The 13,742-nt window shown below is 43.2% G+C and overlaps 1 protein-coding gene across 2 annotated transcripts; it reads right to left on the bottom strand.

Annotated features, from left to right (window-relative positions):
* Positions 1 to 6,159: 6,159 nt before the first annotated feature.
* Positions 6,160 to 13,116, bottom strand: SAP30 (Sin3A associated protein 30). 2 transcript variants are annotated; one of them, XM_026122917.2, is made up of 4 exons: positions 12,506 to 13,110; positions 11,685 to 11,807; positions 8,512 to 8,610; positions 6,160 to 6,490 (listed from the first exon to the last, which is right to left on the bottom strand). In XM_026122917.2, exons 1-4 carry the CDS (start codon positions 12,815 to 12,817, stop codon positions 6,368 to 6,370), a joined length of 657 nt encoding a protein of 218 aa, XP_025978702.2. In that variant the 5' UTR covers positions 12,818 to 13,110; the 3' UTR covers positions 6,160 to 6,367. The 2 variants fall into 2 exon arrangements, with proteins under 2 accessions (XP_025978702.2, XP_064367047.1); XM_064510977.1 differs by lacking the exon at positions 11,685 to 11,807 and having other exon boundaries at positions 12,506 to 13,116.
* Positions 13,117 to 13,742: the final 626 nt, after the last annotated feature.

The following is a 13,742-nucleotide window of genomic DNA, read 5'->3' as shown; positions in this document are numbered from 1 at the left end:
CAAAAGCAGCACGGAATAGCACAGCTAGCGTTAAGGAAGCTCGCTCAGATGATGGAAAGCAGAGTTTTGCAAGGAATAATTTATGCTGTCTTTTAAAAAGTAGTATCAATTAAACCACAATGACCTCTTGTAGCATGACTCAGCTAAGTAGTTTTCAGGACCAAAAGAAGACAAAGATTTCTCAATAACTCTAGCATATTACAGCCTGCAGTGTGAAAATCACCAACACTGCAGTCCAGGACAGCAACACCTCAAAGCACCGCTGAGAGCTTCAGCTTCCTTTGCTATGTTTAACACTTCAAGTTTCTTGAGCAGTCAAGTCACAACAGGTTCAAGAAGCTTCATAAGCTTTAAGGGGAAAGATATTACTAATTTTTATATGAGCCACTCTTGTTTCAACAGCTCTCAAAGAGCCAAAATCACCAGGAAGGCAATGAAAAACATCTGAACATTTTCCCTGCTTTGGTAACATTTAATACATTCATTTACACCACTGGGAGAACACGTCTAGCTCAAAGCAATTTTCTCAAGGTGAGAGGCCAAAGAAACAACAAAATTGCCAGCAACAGAAGCCTCAGTTCCCCAGAAAAGGAACAGGTTGTATAGAAAGCAATGAATATCAACTCCATGGCTATGTTTACCTCATAGGAGGAAACACTCTCCAGCATAGAGACTCAAATCTCCAAAAGCTCACAGGAAAGAAGAAAGGCAAGCCTGAAAGTAAACCAGGAAAACTGATCTGTTCAACAGCTACACCTGTTTCACATATCTCATTTCTCTTTAGCACTACTGCAACAGGAAGCTTTGCAAAAATGAAGATGGTCTCAGCTCTGTGGCTGCTGAGCGTGCTCCTGGGTACCCACACGGTGCCGTCCCCTCATCTCTCCTGTTACAAGAGGGCCCTAAGAGACCACAGCTGTCACAGCATCCCCAAAGGTGTGGCTAACCTTCGACGAATCGATCAAAGTCTGCAAGATCACTTCTGGGAAGGCAAGGGCTGTGAAATCATCTGTTACTGCAACTTTAATGAATTACTCTGCTGCCCAAAGTAAGATTGTTTTCCTTTTCATGTTTACACAGAATAAGCTCTATATAACCCTTCATTGTATTTCCATTACTTTACAGTTACTACCTGAGGAATGAGCTACCATTTTAAAGAAATCACTTCAGGTGGTTTTAAATTATATCAAGATATAGCCTTTTTTTGTTTTTTCAGTAGCTCACCTGGGATTTGCCTAGCATACTTGAAATCTGCATGTCCTATTATAGCAAAATCTAATATCCAGATCACTCAACTTTTGACCCTTCTGCCAATAACTGATCTACACCAATGTTAGAACTATGATAATTCCTTATTGACAGCACTTTGCAATGAAGATGTTTTCAGGACCATCAAAGTCTTTAGATTCCTGATACACAATAAAGAGTTATGTTGCTATTCTCAGGCATATGCAGATATGCCAGCTGAATAAATGATTCTGTGGAGACAGGTAGGAAAGTAAATGGGGTGGGGGGATGGGAAGGGGAAGAGAAATAAGTCCACAAATGCCTGCAAGGGAGGGAAGATTTAGCCCAGGAAGCACTGACACTTGCCTAGCTTGCTGACATTGTGCTGACAGAGCAGAACAGAGAAATTTTGATGGAATGTGGGTTTTGTTGTTTCAGAGAAAGAATGTACATTTCAACAAATTTAATGTTGAGTTAATAAACACCACCAGCCTGTGATTTACTGGCTTGAAATGATTAAATACATTAAGAGGTATCATCTCGTTCACCTTTTCAGCCAAACATTTTCTTCAGGAAATTTAGATTAAAACATCAACACTTCAAAAGTAATCATTTTTGCTTACCTATATAATGCCAGCAAGTGATAGTGGCCATGAAACATTAGTGCCCCTCTTACCACCCAAGCTTCTCAACTCCCCTAAAATATAATAAAAGGTAACTTTTAAGTACTCACATAGGATCAATAGGTCAGGACACTGGATTTGAACCAAGCAGGAATGAATTCTAAAGTTAAAAATTCTTTTTGACCGCTCTTCTGTCAAAGCGCATTTAAACCAAGAACATTTTTCCTATTTCATTCTCCCCCAAGCAACATACAGTGATCTCACCTTGAAGCACACTTTAGCTTCCAGCTTCAGTCTCTGAGTTTTAAACAGTCATTGAAAGCCTCTTTTTTGATACAAAACCACAAGAAGCCTACCTTCATCCATCTCGAGGCACAGAAGACCTACCTTGTAGGTCTGCTCTCAGGACAAATTGCACTAAACTATGTGTGTACATGCCCGAGTTCTTTATTTTTTGTAATATCACATATTTGGTAAGTTTATCTTCTCAAAGCAAAAATACCAGAGATTTCACACAAGTTAGCCAATGAAAGTTTTGCTATCACTTCCAAAGCAGAGGTAGATATATGGTATCTTCATATAGATCAGGAGTTGTATTTGCACAACTGAAAGAACATCCTGCAAATATAATCCCATATACACCCCACCAAAACAACCCAAAACACTCCCTATCCTCCCTCCCCCCCCCCAAAAAAAAACCCAGTTGGAAACATTTGTCTCGTTAAAGCTCCGATAAAGCAATAATCTAAACATTTAAATATCTGGTAATGTCTTTCAGAGATATTTTCTTTGGACCAAAGATATCTTTTGTGATCCCCTGCAACAGTCAGTGACTGACATCAAGCCTACCAGTGAAGACAAGAGGCACATCAGTCTACAGTTACCTAACAGTGCTTTAAAAGAAAAAAATAAACCCTTCCTTTCTAACCACAATAGAGTGTCTCTTCTTACACTGTATGAAAATTTCTTTTCTAAATCTTTTTGGAATCTTAAAGACATAAGTAGTAAAGTTTTCCTTTCAAACTTGGTAGCTGCCTTAATTTCCATAACCCTCTGAAACTTGGTACAAGGCTCATCATTGTCCTAATATGCTTCTCCCAGCAAAAAGCCTACCTCTTTTTAAATAAGGACAACATTCTCAACCAGTTTTGATATAGGAACTTCAAGCTTAATATTTAATGTGGTTAAGAAGGTGAACCTTGTAGCAACCTACTGTATAATGTGGTTATGAATGTGACTCCTTGTAGCAACCTTCTGTAATGCAGCTTCCTATTGCTTTATTGTTGTTACACAGTTAATGTTGTCTTAAGTTGAAGCTACTCAATATCTGGCACTTCTGTAGATAAGTTGCCAGGTTCTATTTAAGCATCTTTAAGGAAGAGAAAAGAAAAGAAAAAAGCAAACTTACACCACTTGTATTTTGAAAATTCCACTAGAAAAATTGTCAAAGCTCACACTAATAGCAACTAAAGCATACTCAGGTCATAATTATGTCTAACTGGTCACCTGCATAACAATGAAATGCATAAAACCTTAGTTAAAATGTTTAGACTTAACATTGCACTTTGACTAGAACAGCTGCTAGAGCATATACATTCAGAAAGGCATCTGAAGAGGATAGGACTGATGCAAGGTCTGTTAAGGCAACACAAAAATACCTCAAGCAGCTTTTGGATCAAGCTTTGTTTGAAATACAGTACCTCAGAATTAAATTAAAATACTGGCTTTGTGTTTAGGGTAGCCTTGTAGAGAAGTAGCTAGCAATGAGAAGACAAAGAGGTAACTAGAAATATTAAAAAAAAAAATCTTATGTTTAAGAATTAGCATGGTCTAGCTAATACTGATTACAATACAAGAAAAATAGCCAATAGTTTATGTACCTAAGTTTAAAAAAAGCCACAGACTTACAAGCCAGACTTGAACAAGCCAGACTTACAGGTAGCAAGCTACCTTATTGCCCAATATACAGAAACTCTTTAGCTATCAAGTCAGTCACATGGAAAACATGTAATATTGATGCAACTATTTTTAGTCTTTTTCCCTCAAAGCAAAGTACCATGCACCTAATAAGATTATAGCCTTACCCCATGAAAACTGCTATTACCAATTCACCAGAGTTTTACTTCATAAAGAGTATGAAATATCACAATGACTGTGTTCTTCATCTTTCAGCAAATGAGGGCTGGATAGTGTTTTTTGTTTTGATTACACATAACTAATAATAAATGTTTCAAGTGAATCTGTTTGTACTATTTTTACCAAGTAATTTCTAGGCTGTCTGTTAGACAAACAGTTTGTGTCCCTGGGCTTTTTTAAGCCTGGTTTGTGTAATTATTCCTGAGTCATTCAGGCTTCCTACCAAATAATCAGCTGAGAGGCTGGGGGGTGGAAATCTGGCAACCAACAGTCCAAATATCCAAAGTCAGAGCTCTGAGAAAACATATGGTATCCACTCCTGTGGAAAGTCCCCTCTAAGCTTCTAGCAGTAATAAGCGCATGCAGCTTTTGTTGGTCCTGCCATCTAGTTTCTACATGAATCACCCTGCGTATGTCATTCATGGCTTTTCAGAGCGGCAGCAGCAAAAATTTTTAGGGCAGAGGCACAACTGGGTAGTAAAGTTAGCAGGCAGTTTTCAGTTACTTCCCCTCTGTCACTACTGACTAGGGGAAATCCACAGTCCACAGGAGAAAAGTTTTGCTAGTTTTCACATGCAGGATAGGATCACTGAGGCTGCTATTTTAAGACTTATTTTCCATAGAAGCTTTTGCTTTTGTCTCTTTCTCCCCCAAGAAAGCTTCTACAGGTCCTGCCAGGCCCACATGAGAGCACTCACCCCTGTCATGCATTCTGCACTAGGGAAGAAAAACCTTTATCTTTTGGACATCCTATTTACTGCCAGGTTCCCCAACTGTTTCTCTAACCAGTAATTTGTGCAAAGAATATATAGCAAAATGTTTGCCATCTTCAGACAACTTTACAGTCATTACAGTGAAATGGATACTAAAATATTTCCTCAAAGGAATATCAATTTTAGCTACCACTAGCTAGGTATCATTAACTAGCTTGAACTTAGGCCAACAGCACAGAACTTTAATGTGGAAATACATGAGACACTGCAAGTGAAAGAAATTAGGCCACTGATAGCTACTGGGAAAGCAGCCAGTTTGAGTTTAGGATTTATCATTCAGTCCTGAGCAAGAGTGCAATGGGTCAAAAAAAAAAAAAAAGCAGAATAGGACAGCATCTCAGTTTTAGTGATCTCAAAGTAGTTTTCAAAAGAGTTACAAGATTAACATCTAGCAGATTAGATTATAAAAATACTGCTTTCCTAGTTTTCCAACATTAAGACTTTTTAAACATCTTCTGATAACACTAGGAGTTGTAACATATGCTAATTAAACAAGCTGAAGCTGTGTCCTTTTCTGCTTTGAGATGAGAAGTCTTTTCTCCCTGTCAACCTATGTGCACAGCTTAAAACAAAGCCGGGAAAAAACCCCCAAGAATCAAGTTTCATATACCACGCATTTAGACAGGAACAATAGTTATCAGTGAAAAATACAAGAAATCATACATAATATCCTCTCCAACACTGCAGATTTCACTAAGATATTCAACTAGAAGCAAGAGTATTTAACTCCTAAAAAAAAAAAAGAAAAGAAAAAAGAAAAGGTAACAGTCGATAACATTCTCAACAGCCCTGAGTTAATACAGGCAACAAAAAAAATAGTACAGGAAACCATATCAAACCAGCATCAGCTCTGCCTTTCATTCTCCAATTAAGTTCTTAGCAACAACCAATGTAGATGAATGAAAGAAAGTCAGCAGTTACAGTATTTCTTCCCAAGTGGAAGGATCTCTCTGCACAGTATACTACTTTTAATCCATACTTATATCATTGAAATTCAAGAGCTGCAATTTTTTCTTTTTAATTTAGGAGCAGGAAGGCCTCAATGCTTGGAAGCACAGATCCCAACAACAATATTAACAAACAAATCAGAAAAGCTCCCATCAATTCTTGCTTCCAAAGAGGAAAAAGAAAACACTATTCAGCCATTTTTGCTCAGCCAACAAGCTGAACTGCCACTTACAGCCTTTTACCTTGGGAAGGAGGGAATCTACTGTCAGTTCTGCTACAGTTTTTTTTTTTTCTCCTTTCTTTTTAAAACAGTATTGCATCATGAGACTAAGTACATTCATAAATGTATCCTTGGCACACTTTAAAAAAATATTTGAACATCATCACATAAGTAGTCAAGTCTTAACTATTAGTTACAAGTAACTCACTAAATAAGTTACAGACACACCCAGTTGAGCAACAATATCAGCGATATTTATTTAAAATACTTTTGCTGAGGAAATTGTTTCAGAAGAGGTGTTTTTCAAATAAATCAAGATTATGAAAAATAAAAGAGACAAGTTCTCTGGGAGAAAAAGTTACAAAGAAAGCTTTTGCATATCAACAAAAACCCTCAGTCTTTTGATCTGGAGCCTGAGTCTCAGTCCCAACCTTTTCTGTCTAATGTACCCCACTATCCATCTTTAGATCTGGTTTGTTCTTGTCATTCTTCACTGAGTAGATGAAATATGTTAAGGTGTCCTTTTCATTCACTGGAATTGTCCTAAAATGGCAGCCAATTATCTATAAAGGAAGAAAGCAAGGAAATGAAATAATCACTTTTATATGCTGAAACTGAAAATTCAGATTTATATCAGCTACATTAAAGGAAGTTTAAAAGGTTCAGCAGGCAGTTCAAAAAAACCCCCCAAAAACACTCTCTCCTTCCAATAATTTTTAATTGTCATACAAAAACCAGGACAGGAACCTTTTTACTGACACCTATGAGCCAAATATACCCAATTGTACCCTAATTTCCCAACTAAAATGCCCTGGAAATTTTCAGAGAAGTTTAGCTTTCAAAACAAAGGTAGGAGTGACATTACATATATATAGGCAAAGCTCAAATATAAAACAAGTAACCACTAAAGAATGCAAACAGAACTACCATATAGAAATGAGAGGCTACTGCTCATTACTCAGGTTGAGGGATCTGTGTGAAGTCATGTTTAGAAACCAGTATGACCTTATATAAGAATCTTCAAGAATGATTATCAAACATTTAGCTCTTCAAACCAGAGCTGTCGATGATAAAAAAAAATCCATGTGATGTAACAACTAAAACCTGACAGTCTCTAAACAGTTCTTGAGCCACTTTTGCGATTCTGGAAGTTTCAGAAGGGACTGCCAACTTGAAGAAAGCAGAATTCTTTGGTAGATTGATATTAGCAGCAGGAAGTAAGGAAATTGGACTGCTCATTTAACTCCCATAGGGTAGAAGTATAAACATTTAGCATAATTAGAGAGTTAGAAGGCCTTCTAAATCTAAATTTTTTAAAGAAATTCACATCTATCTAAAAACAGTTTGAGCATGCCCTTCTCTCAGTTAGGACACTGACTCAGTGTACTAACAGCTAGAAGAGTGTCTGCTGTGCATAAGGACAGGTTACAAGGAACTATATGGACAGTCTAAACTAAGAAAGCCCTGCTGCTATAGCTCACAAAAACCCATGGTTTAGTCAAAGCACATGACAAAGCGACTTGCCTGTTAACCTATTTACATCAAGAAGCATAAACCAGGGCATGCATTATATGAGATGTACCTGAAGCAGACCCTTGGGAACGTCCATTTTACAAAAGCTGCTTGTGCTCTTTCAGATCACAGTTGTGTTAAATTAGAACTGGCCACACTTCAATTCACAGAAGACCAAATTTAAAATCCTTACTTGTTGCTGCAGAAGCCCTGGCAGTACACTGCTGTTTTACAGCTCGGCCTTGAGATCGCTCACACATATAAGAACCTTGGCTTTAATCCACACTGATTAGTGGAGAGACCAACAAAATGTCTGCACAGGAGTCACAGAAGTACAACAGAGTGCATCACCACTCAAAACCGAAAACAGGGAAATCTAGCTATTATTTTAAGGGAGAAACACCAGTTCTTCAATGTATTTACATCGGCATTCTGTAAACTGCACCAGCGCGGTGCAGAAGGATCCCTTAAAAACTGCACTCACACACAATAAAGCAAGCACTTTGTTACTTTTATCAATATTGATAAAGGAAAAACTCATTTCATGAAGTTCCATTTTCTGATGACAGATTTCAGTTTTATCAGTTAAATACTAGTGTAATATAGAAATCTGTTTTAGATTTTTCCATACTTTCTATACAGAAAGATCTATGTTTGTATTAACTTCCAAAAGGAGTGTATACTACTTAAAAACAGTGTGGAGTTGAAACAGATGAGTTGTTGCATGTCTCTGAATAACACAGAAATGTGGATTTGTCTGCACATCAGTCACGCTTTCACCATAGGTATTCTACTGCGAATACTCAGAAACTGTGAGGTAGCAGTGAAATTCTAATAGGACAGAGACTTGGCTTTAAAAGCAAGTTAAGAGTCCCTCCTCTGGAAAGGACTTTTACCTTTGATTTATTTGGCTGAGAAGTGGTGACCAATGAAGGAAGCTAGATAAGCAGTTCCCTTTTGTTCTCATAAAATCCAGATTACATAGGCTCTTCATACTAGGATCACACAATACAGAAAACCACATGGCATAGCAAGTTGCATTTTCTGTTATGGAACAAACACTCATACATACTTCAACAAGCTGTGCTTTGTTAAGTCCTGGTCTGGTCTGTAGCTTGAAGTGTCTTTTGTACCTTCGAAGTGTGTTTACTTGTAACTGATATAAATCAACCTAGAAGACATGGGGGAACAGGAAGAAAGTCATCTAATTTAACTGATCAGAATTCATTTGTTAATAGTTTGCCTCTCAAGAACATACGGGAATCTTACAAAGTAGATGCACAAATGTAGACTGTCAGCTCAGTAGATTTCATTTTGAGAAAAGACCTCCACCCCACACCTCCCAGAAGAAAGCAAAACACCCTAGTCCAGTTTAAGACTATTTTACCCAACATGGTCTTTCTTCCCTTTTACAGTGACAGTATTTGGAACTCATTACTGTACTTTAATTAGTTCTGGGTTTTTCTTTGTTCCCCAGTTTGAACATGATTAATCAAAACCCCATAACAACTTTCATATTGTATCCATGAAGAGCTGGTTCACAGGAAGTCCCTATATTGTGATTTCAGCCATCATATTTTACAGAAGTTGCATAAAAACACAGCATAGCTGCACCATAAGACAGCATGTATTGGAACCAAGAAAAAGTCTAGAATACAAAGTTTTTTTGGCTTGAGGTGCAAGAAGAAAACAGCTGCTCTTGGTCTCCAAACATATTGCTGCTACATAAGCACAACGTAGGAGTTATGTGCATAGGCAAAGTTGCCCAGAACTATTTTTCAGCGCGAGTTGACAGTTGAGAGAATTGCACAAGCTCCTCTTAAGGATATAAATACACAACCTTAAACCAGTACTCCTTCAGTTTTGAATTCCATAAGCTCTGACCAACAGTCACTTCTCCCAGCAACACCTTACTCTCCCAGCTTCCTTGACAATGTCAACAGAGAACTCAATCAAAAGGCCGAGTAGGAAAAAAAGACTAAGAAAATAGGCTGAATGAGAAATTCTGCTAGATCACTTGCAATTACAGTAGCATACTCCAAAATCACAGCATTAAAGATCAATTATGGAATTCACTTCCACTCTAAATTCATTTAGTAACCTCAGCTATAAATTAAGAACTGTGCTACTGTGTACTTGGTAAACTGGTCAGAGTTGGTGCATACCACCTTATGCAATAGAAGATGGGTATCCTTTGGTGTTCTGAATTTTATGTGGCATAAATTCCACTTCCTACGGGAACCCATTCCCTAGAGAATCATGCATAGGAGTAGCAACAACTCTCTTCAAAGTCCCAGAAGCTAGCAGTACCATGGAAGCCTTCCTGTCTGTAGCCATGATTTCTAACAGCTAGTGACAGTAAAGATTGAGGAGGAGACTAGAGGGCCTTGAAGGTCCTCAGACGGATTTTTTTTTTCCCTTACTAAAGTGAATAATAAACCAAACTGCAGAAGGTCAAGAGCCTACAGGCATCACAGGGCCACAAAGATGATTAGGGGATTGGAGCATCCCCATACGAGCAGAGGCTGAGAAGGCTCAAACTGCTTATCCTGGACAAGAGAGGACTCAGGGGGAAAACTTATCAGTGTATACAAATATCTGATAGCAAGGTGTAAAGAGGCCAGACTATTCTCAGCAGTGCCCCAGGGATAGGACAAGAGGCAATGGGCACAAACTGAAACATAGAAGTTCTGTCTAAACATAATAAGACTTTTCTACTGTGAAGGTGGTTGAACACTGAAACAGGTTACCAGAAAGGCTGTTCAATCTCCTGGAGATATTCAAAACCCAACTGGACAGGGCCTTGAGTAACCTGCTCTACTTGATCCTGCTTGAGCAGAGGGCTTGGATCAGATTATCTCCAGCAGTCCCTTCGAACTTCAGATATTCTGTGACTATGATCTAAGGTATACAGTAATCAATGGAAAGGACATAGTACTATTACCTAAACAGCCATCTGAAATTCCTCAAATGCACTTCCCAGCCAGTTTTCTTGCTTGCAGCAGTACCATTAAAAAGCTTGCTTTTTCTGTTCCAGAAATACTCATCAGTTGTGACATATTTTAGAATTCTTGTATTGGAAAGCAAAACAGGCTTGCTGAAGAGCAGCAGCTGCCACTGTGCCAGGCAGCTACCATAAGTCACGTGGCAGATTAGGTTTAGATAGAACTTTCAGAGAAGTGATCCAACATATTTAACAGACAAAAACATAGGCTAGCATCAAATCCCTCCCAATCCCCTAAGACCCTCTCAGCCCGAGCCTTCAAACTGGAGCTATGTGCCTTCAGGCAGAGATTCGTGCACTAAGTTTTATCACTTACGTTGCTGATACCTGCAGATTTTGGCTATGAGGATGCCATTAAACTAATACTCAGTGAGCGATATCTGAAACACCTTGAAAATCCCTCTTAGAGGAACTAGGTAGGAATCACAGCCTCTGCTCAAAATTATCACACTGAAGAGCACCTGCTAAGCCAGGCTGCAGCGGAAAATCCAGTATACACGTAGGAAAACAGCTTTAGGTCATGACATCGTTCCTACAAACCTGGTGCCTTCTCTCCCACTATGCTATGGAAAAGGTTCAAAAGCTGTGGTTCACTTTCGTAATAGCTGATAATGTTTCACAGGTCTCCAGTGGCGAACACAGACAGGTAAAGTGCCATCCTCCTCCACTCCTTCCCTGCCTGACACTGAGCGTCTCTTCCCTGAACACGGGATAAAAAACAAAGAGCTACCCTCATTAAACTCTGAGTTAGGCTAGAGCAACAGAGTAACTGCAAGAACTATTCTGCAACACATTTTCACACACAGAAAAAAACGATTGGAAGGATAGGAGCAGTGACACATTTATATCCTGAGTCCTACGTGCAATTCCCTTAAAATTGTCAACTCCTGCAGAAGACAGATTTTGCTACTATGTGGCAAAGCATTGCTTGTACTAGAACTCTGAAAAGGAAGCATCAAGAAGGAAAATTTCAAAGTGACAGTTTCCTGAGAAAACTAGCAGACACTTAAACATAAGCTAAGAGTCTTTTTCATTCTAGTCTGTAGGATTAATACAGAAAATACTCCATAAGACTCAGACAGCTCTTGTTATACTAAGCACTTAGTGAGTCAGGAGTCTTCCCTTTTCCCCATCCCCCAAAACAAGGAAAGCTGTATCAGTGGAAAAGCAGCATTAGCACAGACTTGGTAGCTGTTAGGAACAAGCTTAACATAACAATTAGCAAACAACTATTTAGCTACCTCTGGAGTGTCGATGTCTTGCACTGGTGAGTCACCATCGTCATCACTGCCTTTCCTCTTTCTTCTATTCCTCACACTCTGAATTAAGTTTTTGTGGAAGTCACAAATATAAAGATGTCTCGCCTAAAAGAGCAACACCGCGCCTTTCAATCAAATCCACACAAGTACCTGCCCGACTTGAGATGTAAGCGCACGTACAGACACAGCCCTGCCGCAGTCGCAGCCGCATTAACCGGGCTCAGGAGGCTTTGCTATAGACCCCGCGGAACAAGGGCTCAGCCCGGGGAGCGGGACGTGCCGCAGCACAGCGGAGCAGCAGTAACTGACCGCAGAGGCACACGAATCCCCACAACCGCCCGTCGGGGCTCAGGGATCAGGCAACAGGGGCGATCTCCGTTGTGCTTCTGCACGCCCCGAACCGCGGGGGTTTGGGCTCCGCTTTCCCGTCTCTGCTCCTTTGTTCCGCCACCTGCGCAAGGTCAGGCAGCACGTACGCTTAAAAAAAGAAGTTTCCTTTTGCGAGGACCCGCTCGCTCTGAAAGCGGAATCCTTATGCACGCACAAAACCCGGTTTTCCAGGGCGGCGAGCGCCGAGTTCGCTCCGCATTACGGACCCGAGCGGCGCTACGCCTGCGCGGGGCCCCGCGGGCTCCAAACGCGCTGCGGCGGGCGCGGCTCCCGCCGGCCTCTGCACCGGCGCCGGGAAGCGCCAGGGCACAAACGGAGGAAGAAGCGACGGAGCCCCGCAGGGGCGGGCGAGCCGCGAAGGCAGGGCCCCGCGGGGCAGCTCCCGGCGCCCCCCCCCCCCCCCCCCCACTTACGCTCTTGTCCAGCTCGATCTTCACCTTCTTCTGCGAGATGCTCTTCTGGATCCGCTTGCTGAAGCTGGCGTTGCCGGCGGCCCGGCCGCACCGCTCCCCTTCCTCGCGCAGGCAGCACAGCTGCCCGGCCCCGGGGCCGCCCGCCGCCGCGCCGCCCGCCCCGGCCCCGGCTCCCGCGCCCGGGCCCGCAGCCAGCCCCGGCGGCGGCGGCGGCACCTCCGCCGCGGCGCCCACGCTGCCCGCGATGGCGGCGAGCAGGGCGGCGGGGTCTGCCCCCCGCTGCGCCGCCTCCTCGGGGGCGAAGCCGTTCATGCCCGGCGCCAACTCCCTGGCCCGCGGCGGGGACCCGCCAGGGCCCCGGCCCGCGCCGAACTTCTCCGCGCCGGACGCGCTGCCGCCCTCGGCCGCGGCACGACCCCGCGCGCTGCGGGCACAGACCGAGCCGCCGCCGCCGAGCGCCTGCGGCTACCGCGGCCCCGGCGCCCCGCGGGCCGCCCCGCTTCCTCCTTCCCCCTCTGTCATGTGGAGACTTTTCAGCTGTTTCCTATGCAACAACAGCAACCTGCCCGCGGCCCCGCCCCCGCCCGCCGCGCGTGCGCGCTTCCGCGCCGCGAGGTGCGGCGGGAACTGTAGTCTCGCTCGCCGCCTCCCCCGCCTCGGCCTGCGGCGCGGGAAAACTACAGTCCCCGAGATGCCCCGCGGCGGGGGGAGCCCGAGTGCCATTTTGCGGCACAGAGGACGCGGGAGAGGGGGGCTGGGGCGGTTGCTGCTCTCCGCGCTGGCGGCGAGGCCCGCCCTGCCCTGCGCTCCCCTTTCCCCGCCGCCAGGCGACCGCCCCCCTCCTTCCCTCCCTCCGCCGGGGCCGCGTGCAGCCGTTAAGATTTGAAACGCGCCCGTTGGCAGCAGCCCCGCCCCCGGCGGGGCCCCGGCGGCGCCGTTCGCCCTGTGCCGGCGGGGCGCAGGGGCGGCCGCACAGACTGGCAGGCAGGCAGGCAGGCAGGCGGGCGCTGCGGCGCTTCCCCGGCTGTGGCGGAGGAGGTGGCGTTTCCTCTGAGGCAAAGCTCGCTACTTTCACTTGCACGGCCGAGTGCGTAAACATACTTCAACCAAAAAAGGTCAAGACACCCGCGCTTCCTATTTTCTAACATCGCTGTTCCTGCAGCGGCTTTTACTTCTTCGTTATCTTCAGCAGCGTCCGCCCTTTCTTTTACTTTCTTTAGCTCTAATGTTTCAGCCT

This window comes from Dromaius novaehollandiae, chromosome 4 (assembly GCF_036370855.1).
Source record: "Dromaius novaehollandiae isolate bDroNov1 chromosome 4, bDroNov1.hap1, whole genome shotgun sequence".
Taxonomy (NCBI): domain Eukaryota; kingdom Metazoa; phylum Chordata; class Aves; order Casuariiformes; family Dromaiidae; genus Dromaius; species Dromaius novaehollandiae.
This window is presented reverse-complemented; position numbering and strand designations above follow the sequence as displayed.